Source organism: Castor canadensis, chromosome 7 (genome assembly GCF_047511655.1).
Source record: "Castor canadensis chromosome 7, mCasCan1.hap1v2, whole genome shotgun sequence".
NCBI lineage: Eukaryota > Metazoa > Chordata > Mammalia > Rodentia > Castoridae > Castor > Castor canadensis.
This window is the reverse complement of record NC_133392.1, coordinates 31,451,846-31,469,265: the sequence shown is the minus strand read 5'-3', so window position 1 is coordinate 31,469,265 and position 17,420 is coordinate 31,451,846. Positions and strand designations below refer to the sequence as shown.

Below are 17,420 nucleotides of genomic sequence, written 5' to 3'. Positions count from 1 at the left end.
AAAATTGTCATGAGATGCAATGAGTGTGCAAAAAGAATGCCTGGGATACAGAAATTGCTCCATAAGTGTTAGCTATTATTATGGATACAGGCAGGCCAGCTTCTCACTTGTCCACACACACAGGGGTGTGATGTGCTGGGTGACCGCTTAGTTAGGAAGGAATGTCCCCCCTCTCCCTGGAGAGATTCTTCCAAGGTCTCACCTAGACAGTCTCATGCATTTGGGGTCCCCCTCAAAACCTGGAAAATTTGGCCCCCAGGAGTTTGGTTCCAAGTTTGGCACAGCCATCACAAAGTCACTACACTGCTTGTCTGAGGGGCCTCAGGAAGCATAAGATATCCTGAGAGCCTCCTGTTTCCAAGGGTGGCCAAACAGCCATTCTTATTCCCATTCTACAGATAAGGAACCTGAAGCCTACTGTGGGTAAGCCATTAGTCCAAGGCCAAGCAGCTGGTTCCCGGCCAAATCTGGACTGGACCCCAGGTGTCCTGCCTCCCAGGTCTATGCGCTTTCTGCTCCACCTGCCGTGTCTTAGTCATACCCATGTGCCAGTATTTTATCTCCTCACGCTTATGTGTCTCCACCACCGTCACCCCAGCCTCACCTGTGACTGTCCACACCCCAGAGAGGCTAACCCTGCCTGGCTCTGTCCCTCTCTCCCTTCAGATTGAGCGGCAACTCTTCGAGGAGACCGTGAAGACCCTCAATGGCTTTTACGCTGAGGCCGAGAAGATTGGAGGCAGCTCCTACCTCGAGGGCTGCCTGGCATGTGCCACAGCCTACTTCATCTTCCTTTGCATGGAGACCCACTATGAGAAGGTGGCACCTCCCCAGCCTCCCTGCTTTCCCTGCTCTCCACCTGCTCCCCCGCCCCCTGCTTCCCTGTCACAGCTCACCCCCAATGGGCCCCTGTTTCTGCAGGTTCTCAAGAAGATCTCCCGCTATATTCAGGAGCAGAATGAGAAGATCTTTGCACCTCGAGGCCTCCTGCTTACGGACCCTGTGGAGCGTGGGATGAGGGTCATATCCTTTCTGGCTCTTCTGTGTGACAGCACAGAGTTGCCCATCCAGTGGGCTCCCTGGCAAAGCTGCTGGGGGAAGTGGGAGGCACCCTAGAGTCCTCTGCTCAGGGTTTTCCCAGGATTCTGCATATTGCTGGCCACAGGTCCCTCTCCACCTTTAGTTATTGGGACTGCTTGAGAGTTTCAGGGTTTGTGTTTATTGAGCTACCTTTAATCAGTGCTTAATAGATACCAGATGCCATATTAAGGGCTTTGAAAATTGGAATTCATGTAATTGCCATTGCAAGCCTAAGAGGTGGGCAGTTCTTATTCTCCTATCTACACAAGGATGATGGCTCAGAGTCACCTAGCAGATCAATGTCAGAGCTAGGATTTGACCCCAGGCTCTTTCTTAACTTTAAGGCTCTCCCACCCTTCAAGGAATATGCAAACCCTCCACAATCTCATGTCACTCTCATTTAATCTCGCTGTAAACAGGACCCCTCCATCCTCTTATTTACCCTTGAGAACAATGAGGCTAGGATGAGAGGACTCCCAAAGGTCACAGTCCTAGTGGGAGGATGGAACAGGGAGTGGGCCATAGTTTTGCTGACCCCAGCTGGGACTGCAGGGTCCAAGTGTGCTCACATCTCTCCCTCCCAGGTGGTAGCAACAACAGTAGCACGGTCACAAAGTAATTTTTACTGCAAAACTTAGAGGAAAAATACCACAGAAAATACAAATGCCCAGAACCAGAAGTTTACAGAGCCTGGTGAGAGGTGCTTGTTTTCACTGAGCCTGTGCTATGTGCTAGGTGTTGTGCCTAGGGCTGGCTGTACACACAGGATTTCATTGAATTAAGCTTCCCAGTACCTGCTAGATTCTATTATCCTCATTTTACAGAGCCATAGTTGACAGTTAACAAGTTAAGGGACCGGGGACTGCCTAGCTTGTGAGTGGGCAAGTCAGGATTTGAATTAGGCACACTGAAGTACTCATACTTCCTGCAGTAACACCACTTCACCAACCCGGCCATGCCCTAAGATAGAATGATGCTCCCCAAAGGCCAGACCCTGTGCCCCCGTGACCCTGGCTGTGTGCCCGCCCAGCCTGGTGCGCGACCCTGTGAGTATCCTGTTAGCTGAGGAATGAATGCGCAAGAACCGGCCTGGCGAAGGGCTCCCAGGTCTTCCCATCTCCACTGTCCTGGAAACAGCTAAGCTCTGCTGCCAGGGCCTCTGGCTGGGTTCCCCCATCCTGCTCAGCAGCGGGCATAGCAGCTCCTTAACCTGCGCCCCAGATCGAGATCTCCATCTATGAGGACCGGTGCAGCAGCGGCAGCTCCAGCAGCGGCAGCAGCAGTGGCAGCGGCAGCAGCAGCAGCGCAGGCGGGGGCGGGGCGGGGGCCCGGTGACTGGCCGAGAGTCCCTGCAGGGAGATATATGGCCGGAGCGAGGGCCTGGCCGACCTGCGGCGGCTGCGCTACCAGAGCACCCGATTCTGAGTCATTCTCTGCGCCCACCCTGCTGCTGGAGGGAGGGTGACTGTCCTCATGTTCCAGTGGCTATGAACCCATGTCCCCTGCCCCTGTCCCCTTGGCAGGATCAGTCCACTACCTGACCTGGAGCCTTTCTTTTACCAATGGGGCTGATGTGAGTCACCGGAGCCACATCTTGGTAGGGAAGGCTGCTTTGTGAAGAACACTGTTTGGACAACCTCTCTTTCTCAGCTGCTTCCCCCACACCCCTAAGAGGGGCCCAGAGAATTCCTATCTTGCATGATTCCACATCCCAAAGCCCGCATTGTAGTCCACTGGACTCTTCCTTTGGGTCCTGCTCCCTGTGTTGGCTCTTTCTGAGACCACTGAAGGGCCGCTGCCTGTCTATGATCCCACTTCTGCCAAATTGGACATCTGGCGAGATGGGCACTGTGTTGGGGACCTGTTCAGCCATTCTCCTGGACCTGTGGCTTTCTAGTTCTCCACTCAGAGCTGGAGGCCACCTCAACCTTGCCAAGAAGTGTCCAACTCTGAGACTTTGCAGGCCCCCAGATGCTGGTTGTGGGGTGCACAGCCTGGGGCTCTGGGAGGTTTTGTTGGGATCTGGGAAATGTCTTTGAAGAGAGATGTAGCCTTGGGGAGCCTGAACCTCCTGAAGTGTAGCCAACTTCCAGAAATAATGTGTGTGTGTGTGAGAGAATGACTGTGTGCACACATGTGTAGTGCACTGTGTGCATGAATGCAGGTATGTATGTATATAATGGGTGGGTACATATGTGAGTGCATGAATGTGAATGTGAGTGTATACATGAGTGCCTGTGTGTACACAAATGTGCATGAACCCATGTTTATCTGAGTGCAAGAGTGTACATGTATGAGTGTGAATGAGTGCGTGAATGCATATGTGTGAGTGTGTATGTGCTTGAGTGCGCATGTGTGTGAGTGGGAATGCACGTGTGTGCATGGACATGTGTGCAATAGTGTGTATGGCGTGAGTGCATGTGTAAGTGCACCTATGTGCATGCATGCACATATGTATGAGTGAATGAGAATGTGTGAGCTTGTAAGTGCTTGTGAGTGTGAGTGTGCACTTGTGTGTTTCCCTTGGCACTGTTGTGGCCTCCTTTGTCTTGTTAAAACAGTGGACGCTGGCTATTTCCTTGTGTGGGTCCTACCTGGCCCTCTGTAAGTCAATGTCCTAAAGCCCCTCAACCATTTGCTTGGGCTGCCCAGCTTGGCTCCCCCTTCTATTCTCCCCCACCTCTGACTCTACTGTGCACATTTTAGCAGAAGAGAAGTTGGGATCCTAGGAGAGCAGAGCCAACCTTCTGGTGGTCTTTAGTGCCCCTCTTCCACCGCCTGACAAACATTGGGGCCACAGATACTGCATATTCAGCCTCCCCAGACTCCAGGGCTCTAAGGCTGTGAGGCATGGCTTCCCTGGACATTCAAGGGAGCTGGCAACCTGCAGGGGCAAAAGCAAAATCACCTTGCTTGGAAAGAGGGGCTTCCCAGCCAACACTGCTCTGGCTCCTAAGGCCCAGGAAGCCAGTGGGAAGGAGACTTGGGACCTGGGATCCTAAGGTGGGTGCAAAGGGACTGTCTGCCTACCTTGCAGGAGGTGCTAGCAGTGGACAGGAAACAGCAGCCACTGCAGGTAGCTTTCTGGGGCCACACAGAGTCCTGGGTTTCTTCTGGACACCAGAGTAGCTTAGCCAGAGAACTGGAGTGGGGGAGCCTAATCCCTGAGGCCTCAGGAAGCCTGAGTGCTAGTGAGGCCTGGTGCAAGGGCACTCCCTACCCCACCCGCAGGGTTGCAGCCCCGCAGGCTCCACTGCAGCCCCTGACTCCTGGCTGCAGCCTGTGCCCACCCTGGCCCACAGTGTGGCTGGGCATTCTGTCTGACCTGTGCATCTCCCATGGGAGGGCTGGGCACAGGCAATATGGTGGCCTTTTGTTTTATTATTTCTTTTTCCAATAAAAGGACTTGCCCACCTTGAGGCTCCATGCTGCTTTCTCTGCCCCACAGTGACAGGGCCAGTTCTGTGCCCCAAGATCATGTGAGCAGATGTTTGGCTGCCTGAATTAGTTGCCTTAGCACACATTTGCAAAGCAGCAGATCCAACATGGGGCTGATGGACCGACTTCTCAGAATTTACAGTTTAGTGGGAAGACAGACACTCTAGGTTCTGAATCTTTGTTGGCACTTGCAGCCTTGGGTGGGAGGAACAGGTTCAAATGCCAAGCCCAAAGTAATCAATCACCAAATTAGGTAGGACCCATTTCTTGAGCTCTTAATCTAAGTTGGGCCCTGTTAGGGGTTGGTAACATGGGCTACTTAATACTAAAGATTAGGAAGTAGATGGGTGTTGGAGCTTGGTCCAGTTGTGTCTTCGATTTGATAAATCCTACATTAATTGAGTTGGATACTTTGGGTGTCAGATATTTTGCTAAAAGCATATGCTAGAGGTGGGAGGGGATTTAAAGTTTACCTGACTCCTGTCATAAGGTTCAGAGAGGCTGAGTGACTTTCTCCAGGTTACACAGCAGGTTGAGGAGGTTAAAATGGAAGTTTCTGAACCAGTTAGGAAGTTGCTTGAGGCTGTAGGAGGCAGTCTTGTAGGTCTGTGAGCTAAGGATCTGTTCCGGAGGTCTCACCAGATAGTGGGGACGACGTTCTGGTCCCTGGAGGAGGTGGGGATCCTCACTGGGTGATGCTGAATGGAACTATGGGTGACACTCAGGTTTTTACTCACTGCCCATAAGGGACAGCTAGGTGTGTGCCTGAGCCCTGGGCAGCCTGGACTTCTCTCTGAAGAAGTTTGACAAGCTCAAGCTTGGGCTGAGGGGGTTGGCATGAGGGGCTGTTCTCTAGTGACATGGAGGGTCACTCTGGAGTCCTGCTTGGGGTAGGAAGTTTGTTCTGTTCTGGGCCCAGCTGTTTCAGTGAGGGGAACTTGCAGAGGGGTGGGAATTTCCGAACTGGCAAAATCCGCTCCACGGACTAAGAGGCGTAGTAATAATAATGATGAGAATAACAGTAGCTAACGCTTATTTAATACTATGTACCGGGCACTAGGCTAACACGCTACGTAATTCATCATTCAATCCTTTCTACAACCATCTAGGGCATGGATGATTTTTTTTTTCAGTACTGGGGCTTGAACTCAGGGCCTTCACCTTGAGTCATTCCTCCAGCCCTATTTTTGTGAAGGGTTTTTTGAGATAGAGTTCCGTGGAACTATTTGCCTGGTCTGGCTTCGAACTGCATCCTTCTGATCTCTACTTCCTGAGTAGCTAGGATTACAGGTGTGAGCCACCAGTGCCTGGCTGGATGATGATTATTTCCATTTTACAGATGAGGAGACTAAAGCTCACAGACGTTAAATTGCCCAAAGTCATATAGTGAGGAACTGGCAGAGCTTGAATTTTAAACAAGGCAGCCTGACTTCAAACTCTGGGGATCTATCCAGCTTCAGAGGCCACCTCAACCATCCAAGGGCTGAGATCTGGCAGATTTCCCAGGAACGACCTGGAACTGGCTGTGTGTGGACTCTGAGGCAGTGCTGGTACCTCCATTCCCAGCAGCCCAGGAGTATGGGTGGAATGTGCTCCGATGCATGGGGCTCCCCCACCCCCAGGGGCAGCCTGAAAGGCAAGGGGAGACCTAACTCTGCAAGCTGGATGAAGTGTGGCTTTCTCTGGTGGACAGTGAATGACCTCCCATTGAAGTAAGCTTGTAGCTATGTCCTGCATCACCCTTGCCAGCCAGGGACAGGCCTCATGTCCCCTCAACCCCCTCTGAAGGGCACAGCACACTTGGTTTACCTCAGGTGCAAATCTGTTGCTGCTCAAGCTCTGCCAGCTGACTTCTGTTGGCTTCCTTCCTTTGGCCAAGGGTAGAGCGTGTGTGCTGACCACGGGGTTTATGGAAGCTCGAGGTGCCACGGAGTGGTGGGATCGTGCACTGCACCCAGGAATCAAAAGCGGTGGGGGCAAATCTACCCAGCTGCTCTGAAACTTCCCCTACCATGACCCCCAAGTCAGTAGCCACTGCCACCTGCAAGGAGTTTTCTGTGGTTTCTAGAGATGCAGGGCAAGGGAAGATGTCAGTGGTGACCACAGTTTCTCCCCACAGCCAGTGACAGGTTGAATTTTGGGCACTCGTGACCTGGGAGTCCCCCTCTTCCCCCACCTTCAAAAGGACTTCTGGTGAGAAGGGTCCCAACAGCTGGTATCTTCTCCTGGCTTTGGCCTCACTATGCACCCAAGGACCAGTCAGAGCAAATATCACTCTAAGTCAGAATTGAATTTGAACTCTGACTTTGTGCCATCAGCACACAGTAGAGTCTCCTGGAGCCTCAGTTTCCTTGGCTGAGGGATCTAATGCTTTGCAGAATTGTTTAGACCCAAGGTCTTCAACCTTGAATAAGACTGGTCACCTGGGAACATAAAAACCTCCAATACTTGGTTCTATCCCTTAGAGACTCTGACTTAATCATTCTGGCACATGCAGCCTGAGAACCAGGGTTTTAAAAAGCTCCCTGGTGTGAAGGGGGATAGATGGGAACTTCTGGTTTCAGCAGTGCCAAGAGCCTACAGCCTTTCATAGGCATCTGAAAATGCCTGAGAGCTGAATAAAAAGCTTAATGGTTCCACAAAAGCAGCCAGATGCAAAATACACACATGCTATGTGATCCTACTTAGGACAAATTCAAAGACAAACATCACTAGTCTATGGTGTGAGATCCAGGATGGCAGCTTTCAGGGGGGAAGGGCAAATGGAAGGGGCCTTGGGGTTCTTGGGCTCTCCTGAGGTTGTTCTGCTTCTTGGACAGAGAGCTGGTAGCACAGGGGCGCTCACTTTATGAGAATTCTTCGTATCGTAGCTGTATGCTGCAGGTACACATCTTTTTTCTGTATGTGTGATATCTTTCAATAAGATTTATCAATAAAGTTTATTGACTCCAAAATAGGAAAACACAACACTGAAATTCATGTTTTATTAAAGATCTGGGAATATAATGTATTATGTCAAATGAGACAACTGCAATTCAACTTGATATATATGTGTGTATATATATTAATATAATATCCGTAACATATTATATGTGGGTTGTGGATAGATACAATAATGTTTGATATGATGAAGGTGGGGACTCCCCAAAAAAAAAAGAAGAAGAAGAAGATGATGATCCCTAGTGCCTAAGAAAGCCTGAAAACAGTCCAGGTTCAGACCAGGAAGTCTTGTATGCCTAGCTGGTTTCCTTATCAGGGGAACAAACGCCATAGCTTTCAGAAGATTCCCAAAGGGGCATGTGATGATCCACCCCAAAAGGTTAAGAATAACTGGTTTTGAGGAATCTCAGACACATACTGTGAAGATTCCTGGAATGAAATAGGTGGTCTGTAATGTCAGTTCCTTTCCTTGCTTAGCAGAATCCAGCCTTTGGAGGGGGAGGGGTTCCATATGAACCTTCTCAGGTGACTTCTAGGAGGATTTATTACTCTGGCAGTGCCAAGGGCAGACTGTGCCGAGCTCACAGCTCTTCCTTCAAGAGGCTGTTCGAAGGTCCACCATTTCAGAACTCAGCGTGCAGCATCCTGGGATAACACGGGGGTGGTGAGGATGGAGGAGGTGGATATGTGTGAAAGGAATAAGGGCTACACCAGCCAGGGGATCCCCCCAGTCATGCCCTTAACTTTTGTGAGTCTCAGGTTTGTCATTTGCAAACTGAGAACACCATAATAGTGCATCTTTGTAAACACTAATCTGTTTCTCCGATGTAACATAATACTGTTATTGCAGAAGTGACAGTAGGACCTCATTATACGATGGCCTTATGACAGATTTATAACAGGTTTCAGACACTTGCCTAAAGTAAACAGATATTTATCCAAGGGCTCACCGATTCCCTAATATACACGAGGAGCACTCACATACGTTATTATTCCATTTACTTCCCTAACACTCTGGTGGGTGGTTATGTTCGAAGTCTGATTTTATAGATGAAGAAACTGATGTCCCAGGTTATTAGGTGGCTAGGCAAGGGCCCACTGCTGGAAAGCGTCAGAGTGAAGGCTTGCACTTAAGTCTCTGCCTCCAAATCCTGCTTCATTCTTCCAGTGTATGTCACAGTCAAACGCAAGACGCTGTTCTACCTGGATTGACTCATAAAGACGGATTCCAGACCCAGAGTGAAGCACGTGGGCAAATACAGACACACAAAAATTAGTTTTGCAGGGCTATGAAGGTGCTCGTTATTTTGGAGTAATTCAAGTTATCATTTCTGTAATGGAAAAGTGATTGGGGCCCAGCTACCACCTGAGAGCAGTGTTGAGCGAGGCTCTGGGAAGGGGTAAACATTACACATAGCTTGCAAGGCGTTGGCTATGGTGAGGGTCCTTTTCCCTGCTGCCCCCAATAGATCAGTAAACTCCTCGAGGGTGGGAATTTTACCTTGCTCATTTCTACCTCCTCCTTCCCCCTGCTCCAGTGCCTGTCACAGGGCCTTGCTCATGGAAAGACATGCAGCCCATTACAGGCTGGCAGAAGAGGGGGAATTTACAGCTGTGTATAATCCAAAGGTCCCAGGGGTAATGTACCACTGAGAAGTGGTACAGGCTGATGCCGATAGGTAGTGGTCACTAAGTGATGCAATTTAACTGCAAGTGGTCACTGAATAAATTATAGGGTGGAGGCAGTGACCCTGGCCATCCCCATAGACTGGCAGCAGCTATCAGTAATGTACTGGTTGTCTTCTTGTGGCTCTGTTCATGGCCTCCTGGGAGTGGAGAGGGAAACTGTGCATCCTGACACCACTTAGCCCCTGCCAATGCTCCCTGAAGAGGGAGATCCTTCTGAGTGTTTTGCCTGAAGTCTAGGTCTGGGGCCCTAGAGGGTGAAGTACCATGGGTGGATGGATGGACAGATAAGTAGATGGAGACAGAGAAGATGGGTGCAGGGAGATGACTGATGGGTCAGAGATGAGTGAGGGGGTTACCTGGTTGGAGATGGATGCTCATAGAGCCTGGGGAGGCAGGTGAATGGATGGGTACCAATAGGCCCTGTGCTCCACAGGGCTGGACTCTTCAAAGGGATGATGCTGAGTTCACCCAGTCCCCATATGAACTCTGTGTTTGTAGCTCTGTGATGGATGCGACTTGTTGGGAAGGAGTTTTACAGGTCTAATATTGCCCCAGTTAATGACTTATAGATTGTTGTAAAATCAGCAGCTGCTAGAAGTGAAACCAGGAGGTGAAGGACCTGGAACAGATTTTATAATAATCCCTGCATTTTATCAGTGCCAACACTTTGCTGAGTACCTTACATGCTTTGTCTGGAAGGAGCCTCGCCACCATTCCTCGAGGCTGCTACTACTGCCTCCATTTTGTGAATGGAGAAACTGAGGCTCAGAGAGGAAATAACTTGCTTTAGGCCACTTCAGAGTATGGGGGTAGCATGTCTGGGATTCTAACCTGAGTCTTTGATCCCAGAGTCTCCAGGTAAAGAAAAATTTAAGGGTAAGTGGAAGGAAAGAAGAAGGGAAAGACATAGGTTTTTAAGAAAGAACATGGCATTTTACACCCAGGACCACTTCTGCAGTGGGCTTGAGGTGTTGAGAGTTTCCAGTGCCAGTATTCTGGAGATAGCTCCAAGTCCCCTTCTCCCTCTTTCCTCTCTGTGCCTGCTTTCAGGGCTGTAGATCTTGAATCTGGGACCTGAAACTGCAGAGGGTATATATCTGGATTACTTTCCCCCAATGTCCTGAACATGCCCTTCTGCCATGGTCCCCAAGAACAACTGGGGTGTGGTTTCTCCTTCCTCAGAAGCTCTGCAGATGGAAGGGAGTTAGCCTCTAGACTGGGGGTGCATTCAGAATTCTGGGGCCCATCATGCAGAAAGAGCTAACCTTATGAGAAGTACTATAGCCTCAGTCTGTTTTCCTTTTGGCAGGCTGGGGGTGGAGTGAGGCACGCAGCTCTGGGCAAGGCTTCCTGGGAAGGAGTGACGCAGATTCTCCTCCCCCACTCCACCCCCGCCACACACACACCTTCTCTCTTTCAGCTGCGCAGGCTCCTCCTTCCCTGGGTATCTTCATCCAGAGCTTCCATTCATGCTGATGTTCCAATGACCAAGCGTGGCTCTTCCAACCACTTAGTGGGCACATACCCTGGCTCAGTCTCCAGGTCAGCAAAATGGGAAGAACCAGCATTTTCCCCCACTCATTCCTAAAATTGCCTATGCCTTTGTACTTCTGAAACATCTGGAGTTTCTGGGGAAGGAGGCTGGGCTCTTTGGAGGAGTTGTGGGCAGTGTGGACTGGGAGGAGGTCAGAGAGGGAGAGAGATTCTGTGGTCCTTGGGAAAGTCATGGTGCTTTTTGGGCCTCAGTTTCCCCATCTGAAAAGGATGGAGCAGACTAGATGACTTCTCAGGTTCCTCTGGATTTACTGCTCTTGAATTTTGTGGTTGTTGAGGGCGAACGTCTAGCCCATGAACTTTACATATGTGACCTCTGCTCTGTGTAGCCTGATCCATCCCATGCCTGCACTGCTCTGTTTATCTTGTTTTATGACCGTTCTCTCTGGGAATGGCATCAGGTGAGCACCAGACTAAGTAGCCCAGCTCAGGCCCAGGGAGGTTGGCTTTGCCCCGTTATGGCCATTTGTGTCCTGCAGTCCCTTTCAGGCTAAACTGTCAGCACCCTGGGGTGACCAAAACCCTCCACATCAACAACTCCTGGAGACCCCCAGGTGGCCCAGATGGCACATGCAGGGAAGCAGAGGAGCTTTGGCATTGAATAGGTCTGGGGCTCCACCTTGAACTTTTTTTTTTTTCCCCTTGTGGTACTGGGATTTAAACTTAGGGCCTTGGGCTTGCTAGATAGGCTGCCACTTGAGCCCTACTTCCAGCCCTTGTTGCCTTTAGTTATTTTTCAGATAGGGTTCCCTGATATTTTCCTGGGGCGGTCTGGAGCATGAGCCTCCCATCGACAACTCCCTGTAGCTGGGACCACAGGCATGAATCACCACCATACCCAGTTTGTTGGTTGAGATGGGGGGGTCTCACTAAATTTTTGCCCTACCTGGCCTTGAACCTTGGTCCTCCTGATCGCTACCTCCCCAGTAGCTGGGAGTACAGGCAGGAGTACCCACACCTGGTTTCATTTTGAAACTTGTTAATTATAATTGTATCTCTAATTTATTGGGGCTCGCTTGGTGTCAGGTATCAGGTCAAGTTTAATATAATAACTGTGAGGTATCAGCATTATAGGTAACTCTTTCAAGATTAGTAAATAACACTGTGAAGCTTCTTCCCCATTCTACACATAAGCCACTGAGGTGTGAGGACACCTCACCTACTCTGTCCTTGTTCAAATGTCTCTTCTTCAGGGAGACCCACCTTGACCCACTGTATTTCAAATGATAGTCTGCCTTCATCTGGGCACTTCCAAATTGCCCTAACACTGCTCCCCCCCTCCCCATAGCATTTAGCATCTTTTAATGTCCCATACACTTTTACTCCCTGTTTGCTGTTTAGTTCCTGCCATCTGTCACTAGGGTAGGAATCTTTGCTGGTATTGTTCACAATTGTATATCCCAAGCCACTAGAACAATGTCCAGTACATAGTAGGTGCCTAAGTAATGCATGTTGAGTAAAGAACCGATTAAATAATGCACCTAGGTTTCAATTACCTGGAAATTGAACACCACAAGGCTAAGAACCCAGGTCATGGAGTAGACAGTTTTGGGTTTGAATTAGTGCTTGTCATCTTTAGCTAGCTGTGACCTTGGGTAACTTACTCTTTCTGAGCCTCAGTTTCTTTGATAATAAAATAGACTAATAACATTTGTCTTGCAGGATGGGTGTGAGGATTAATGGAGACACCTATAGTGGGTATTCTGTAAATGTTAACTCCTTCCCCCAGGGGTGTTCTTTTCTCTTCTTGCTTCTCATTTTTCCTCTGAAGGCCTACCCTTTGGCCACCTCACTGTTCAACAGCAGTTCTTAAGAACACTGAGCCACTGAAGGTGGGGGCTGGCATTATTTGCGGCGTTAACCAGCCTGAGCTTTCTTGCCTTCCTTCTTCCTGCTTCCAGGATGTGCCTGGTGCTAAGGAGATGAAGCAGCAACTCCTGGCCTCTGCAGCTGGGTTTCTGGCCATATAAAAGAGCGAGACAATGGGTGACCCTGGGAAGGGAGAAGAGGGGAGGGACTCTGCTTGCCTCCTGGGCTAGGAGTCTGAGTTGGGGTATGGTCTGAAATCTTCTGGAAAGGCTCAACTGGTTTCTTGAGAAAATGTTCATCCTCCTATCTCCACGTGGCTCTTGGAGGCTGGAGTGGAGCTCTTGCTTGGGCTGTGGTCCAGCAACACCAGTATGAATGTGATGCCCAGACCTTGGGAGGGGGCCATAGCAGCCAGAGTGACTCATAATCAAACTCCTGGCCCTCACAATGGCACCTTCCCAGAGCAGGGCTGGCAACTGTGGAGATGCTGGAAGAGACCTGGCAGGTGATTCTCCATTCTGCACTGGAGGTCTGGCCAAGCTGGCCTGGTAAGGGTGATCTCCTCATGGGTACAGCCAGCTCTTCTTGCAGGCTCGGACATGATCATGGAATGACTGCCTTGGATATGAGCCCTCTGGGTACTCCATTTTTCCTTTCCTACCCAGCTCTTGACTCTGGGCAGCATGAGAGATTGTGCCCACCCAGATGAAGTGGGCAGCAGTGGTTGTTTAGGGCACAGGAGGAGGAGCCAGACTGCCTGGGATACAATCCCACCTTTATCTGTCCCAGCTGTGTGACCCTGACAAATCATTTAACTTATCTGTGAAAGTAGGATAATTATAGCACTTTCCTCTTGGGATTGTTGTGAAGATTAAGCAAGTTGATTCTTATAAAGAGTTTAGATCCGACCCAGACACACTGAGCTCACTACAACATGCTATTATTGAGCATCTTGAGGGGGCACATTCCTGGGGAGAGGCTGTATTTTTGGACAGAATAAAATGGTATTATTATTATTAGGATTTCCTTGAAAAATGGGAAGTGTGGTAACACAGGCCCACCGTCCCTCTCAGCTGGAGTGGATCGTGACTCTTCCATTTGCATCATCTCCTGGGCCCATTTCATTATTGATCTGCCTCTGAATCTCTTTGCTGTTATTGTTACACCTTCAAGATCAGTATAAGCCAACAAGGATGTCAGGAACCTTGGTGTGGCTATGGGACAAAGAAATTATGTGTTCTCAGAAGGGGACAGTGATGGTTCAGATCCCATGGGTCTCAGGAAGAGGAATTACAAGAATGGGGGACAGGAATGCTGGGCCTGGCCAGCCTGGGTGAGGCTTTGCACAGCATGCATCTGTGGTTGACAAAGCTTGGCAGTGAATGCATTGAGCTGGAGGCACCTGGCTCAGAAAGCCTGGGCTCCTAGCCCTCTGGTAGGTCCTGTGTTTGGGGGCAGGTAATGCTGAATCACTTCGGTGCCTGCCTGTCCTGTCTTTTAGCCTTGTATTTTTTCCAATACAAGCTTCTTGGGGCAGGAGATTTGATGTCCTCATTGGAGGGAGCTTGTCACTTTCCTCATGGAAGGGACCAAATGCTTGTCACACAGGAGGTTCTCAATAAATGCTTACTGATGAATATTGGATGAATGAGGAAATGTAGAGTTTGCTTCCTAGTGCAGTAACCTAAAGATCTAGCCAGGCTTTTTCAGAAAGCCCCCTGCCTCCTTCCTCCCCTACACTCAGCTCCTCCTTCTGGCTGAGGGGAAGGCAGTGTGGCCGCATTAGCTTCACTTGTCATTGTGTGTCTAGAGCTCTACTTAATCCCTAGTGCATGGAAAACCTTCTTACCCTGACTGCTCTTATCACCTGGGGAGCCTTGAACTCCTCTTTGTAACTTATTGGCCCAGCAAGTGGAGTAAACTGTCACAGTCAGATCCTGTTAAATTCAATGTGCAGGACTTCAGGGTATCCTCCAGTCCTCCGAAGTTTTCTGTCACTCCAAAACTCCTGATGTCCTTGGCAGGCTGTCTCACTACTTGTCCTGCCCTGTATTTCTTGTGCTGTTGCGGGTGGCTCGTCAATGGGCTGTTGTCTTGTCATTTACCGCTATCATTGTATTTGGAACCACTGCTCTATGGGCTTTGGGTTTTTGTTATCTCACTATCTCAGATCCACTTGTTCATTTCTAAAAAGGAAGCAGCTTCCAGAATGACTAGGGAATAGTCTGAACAGTGACGGAGCTGTCTGTCACCCCTGTGTCAAGATGGGATGGTAGGAAAGGGCTCTAGCCCTGACTCAAGGCACCCTCTTGGGCAGGGTGACCTCTATCACTTCGTCTCTCTGAGCCTCATCTCTGGGGACCTTTCAGTTCTCTAATTCTATGGCAGCACACAAGAATGGGCTTTCTAGAAGTGGAGTGATTTTTAAGTTGGTATATGCTTCTCAGGAAATTGTAGCTGTTTTCATTTTAAAACTTTTCATTTATGCTCCTGTTCCGAGTGTAAAAACAGCGCTAGCTGCAAGGAATTCATATTTTGTGATTTATTGGGAGTATTATTATGATATCAGAAAAGGGAAGTTTTTTTTGTTAAATATGTTTTTAAAAGGCTTGCTGCATTCCTAAGTGTGATTTTATTATATCTTGGAGCGACTTTTTTCCCCTATGAAGAATAGATTTGTGATTTATAATGTGCCTTCACTACCCGAGGCTGAGCGTGAACATATTCTGTGGCGTTACATCATCCCCAAAGGGTGCTCTGGCTACAGGAGCTTCCAGGCTCCTAAGCATATTGCAAAGACCCAGTTGTAAGGTTCTTTCTAGAAATCAGGATAGCCTGCGACTAGCCATGTCTATGTCTAGCCACACGTGGAGGAGTCAGAAAGGAATGGGGTATACCAGTCCAACTCTCTTGCCATTTACATTAGGGAAATGGAAGCCCAGAACAGAGAAGTGACTTCCCACAGGTAAATGGCCCAGAGTTGTGCCTCCATATTTGCCCCTTGCTCATCCCATATCCCTTCCCTGGTTCAAGTCCTGGTCCCCTAAATATGAACATTGTTGAACACATCCTAACCACTGCTTATGCCTGGGGCTAGTACTTTCTCTCTATCACAGCTTGCTTTCTAAGCACCTTCTGGTGGAAGGGCCATGGCTAAGCTAGCATTCCAACCAGCACATACTCGCCCAGACACAGTTTACCCCACCAGCTAGGTGCTAATATCCAGCAGAGAGTTTATTGGCATAATTTCTCCAGAAAAGAGGCTGGAAGACTTAGCAAGTTCAAACTTTAACATTTTTATCAAGAGCCCCGAAGGGTCACCCCTTTCCCTTCCCACCATCACCATCAACCCCAATAAGGCTTTTGTTATCATAGGAAGTCAGGGCGCACAAAGCAGCAACAGCACAGGCCAAACCAGCAGGCACATGATACATTACTGAATCAATTGAGCAAGCAACCACCTGGCAGCCATCTTTGTTAAGGGCAAGATAAGAATCTTTGATACAGAAAAGACAGGACTATTTTGAGTCTTCTGAAGGAGTGAGGAAGGGTGGATGGAGTACAGGGGAGACTTTCCTTTTCTGTTTTCTCAGAAAACATGCAAAGAAAGGCTTCACAAACAACTAAGGTTGGATCTCCCAAAAATCCCTTTTCAAAGATGGCCAACCCTGCTGTCCATTCAGAGGAGCAAGTGGCAGAAACTACTGGGCTTGAAGAGAGATAGGCAGCAGGAGAGAGATTTAGTTTTCCACAAAGGTTGTTAGTTTGTTTTGTTTTTTTTTTCTTTTATTGATGGGATTTAAAGTGCATATAACTGAAGGCAAAGTCCAAGGCCTAGAGAAAGATATGAGGCCTGAGAGAGAGTCTCAGAGATTCTAAAGGCAGCCGAAGAATACCCACCTAAAAAGGCCACTTGAGCTGCAAAAAAGGAGAGGGAAGGGAGATAGAGAATGGGGAAGAGACAGTGGATGGGGCAGGGTAGGGGTGGAGGAAGGAATTTGGGAGGAAGAAGATAAACACTAGTTCAGAAATTCAGCCAAAGAGAACTCATAGGAGCTAGTTTACATCCCAGCTATGGAAACACGGGCTGACCTCCAAGTAGGAACTCTTGTTTTAGTAGATGTGAGAAGAGGGATACCTCAGGCCAGGACACAGCACCCTGGGACCCTCTGGTTGGTGGTAGTAGTGATAGGGCTTCTCCAAGCCTCTGTCATGGTCTTTCCTGGAGACCCAGTGTGAGTCCAGGAAAAGCAGAGGCTTAGGGCCTTGGTCTGGAGTCTTCCAAGCCTCCAGTGGAAGGGAACCTCCCTTTGCTACTAGACTGTGGCTGGGGCCCCACTTACCCACACAGGCTGTGCCATCTTCGTTGGGCTCATAGCCCCGACTGCATCTCTTGTTGGTCCGGCACCTGTAGCTTCCATAGGTGTTGACACACACAGGCTTGTCTCGAGGGCACACAAATGGGAACTGGATGCATTCATTGGTGTCTGAAAGGCAAGAGGAGTCACTCACCAGGGAGGTGTGGGCAGTGGCTTCTCGCTCAGGTTCTGTTTGCCCACCCACTCTGTGACTTTGGACATGCCCCTTCTCCTTACTGGGCTTGGATTCCTCATTTGAGTCCCCTTGGCTAATTTCTCCTGTACTTGGCCTCTACATGTAGGAGGGCACTCAGTGTTGACCCTCAGTCTTCTCTTCCATCCACTGCACTTCCTCTAGTTGGTCTCTTCATATGTGGATGATTGCACATTTCCTGCCTCCAGCCATAACCTCCCCTCTGGGCCCCAGGCTCATGAATCCAACCACCAATGAGCTACTTGGCAGTTCCACCTGGATGTCTTAATACACACCTCAAACTTACTATGTCCAAAATGGAACTCTAGATTTCCCTGAGCCTTAAACTTCTGCCCCCT

At 49.3% G+C, this 17,420-nt stretch overlaps 2 protein-coding genes across 7 annotated transcripts in view; one reads left to right on the top strand and one right to left on the bottom strand.

Moving 5' to 3' along the window:
* The window catches only part of Golga7b (golgin A7 family member B), a 59,975-nt gene extending 55,481 nt beyond the window's left edge, over nucleotides 1-4,494 (top strand). For all 4 annotated transcript variants that reach the window (XM_074078577.1, XM_074078579.1, XM_074078578.1 and 1 more), the window contains 3 exons: nucleotides 667-819; nucleotides 922-1,025; nucleotides 2,304-4,494. In XM_074078577.1, coding sequence (XP_073934678.1) covers nucleotides 667-819; nucleotides 922-1,025; nucleotides 2,304-2,415 — 369 coding nt within the window. In that variant the 3' untranslated portion in view covers nucleotides 2,416-4,494. The remainder of the gene's footprint in view (nucleotides 1-666; nucleotides 820-921; nucleotides 1,026-2,303) is intronic.
* An 11,296-nt stretch (nucleotides 4,495-15,790) lies between these two features.
* Crtac1 (cartilage acidic protein 1) overlaps nucleotides 15,791-17,420 on the bottom strand; it is a 131,478-nt gene continuing 129,848 nt past the window's right edge. For all 3 annotated transcript variants that reach the window (XM_074078574.1, XM_074078576.1, XM_074078575.1), the window contains 2 exons: nucleotides 16,854-16,997; nucleotides 15,791-16,428 (listed from right to left, as the gene is read on the bottom strand). In XM_074078574.1, coding sequence (XP_073934675.1) covers nucleotides 16,310-16,428; nucleotides 16,854-16,997 — 263 coding nt within the window. In that variant the 3' untranslated portion in view covers nucleotides 15,791-16,309. The remainder of the gene's footprint in view (nucleotides 16,429-16,853; nucleotides 16,998-17,420) is intronic.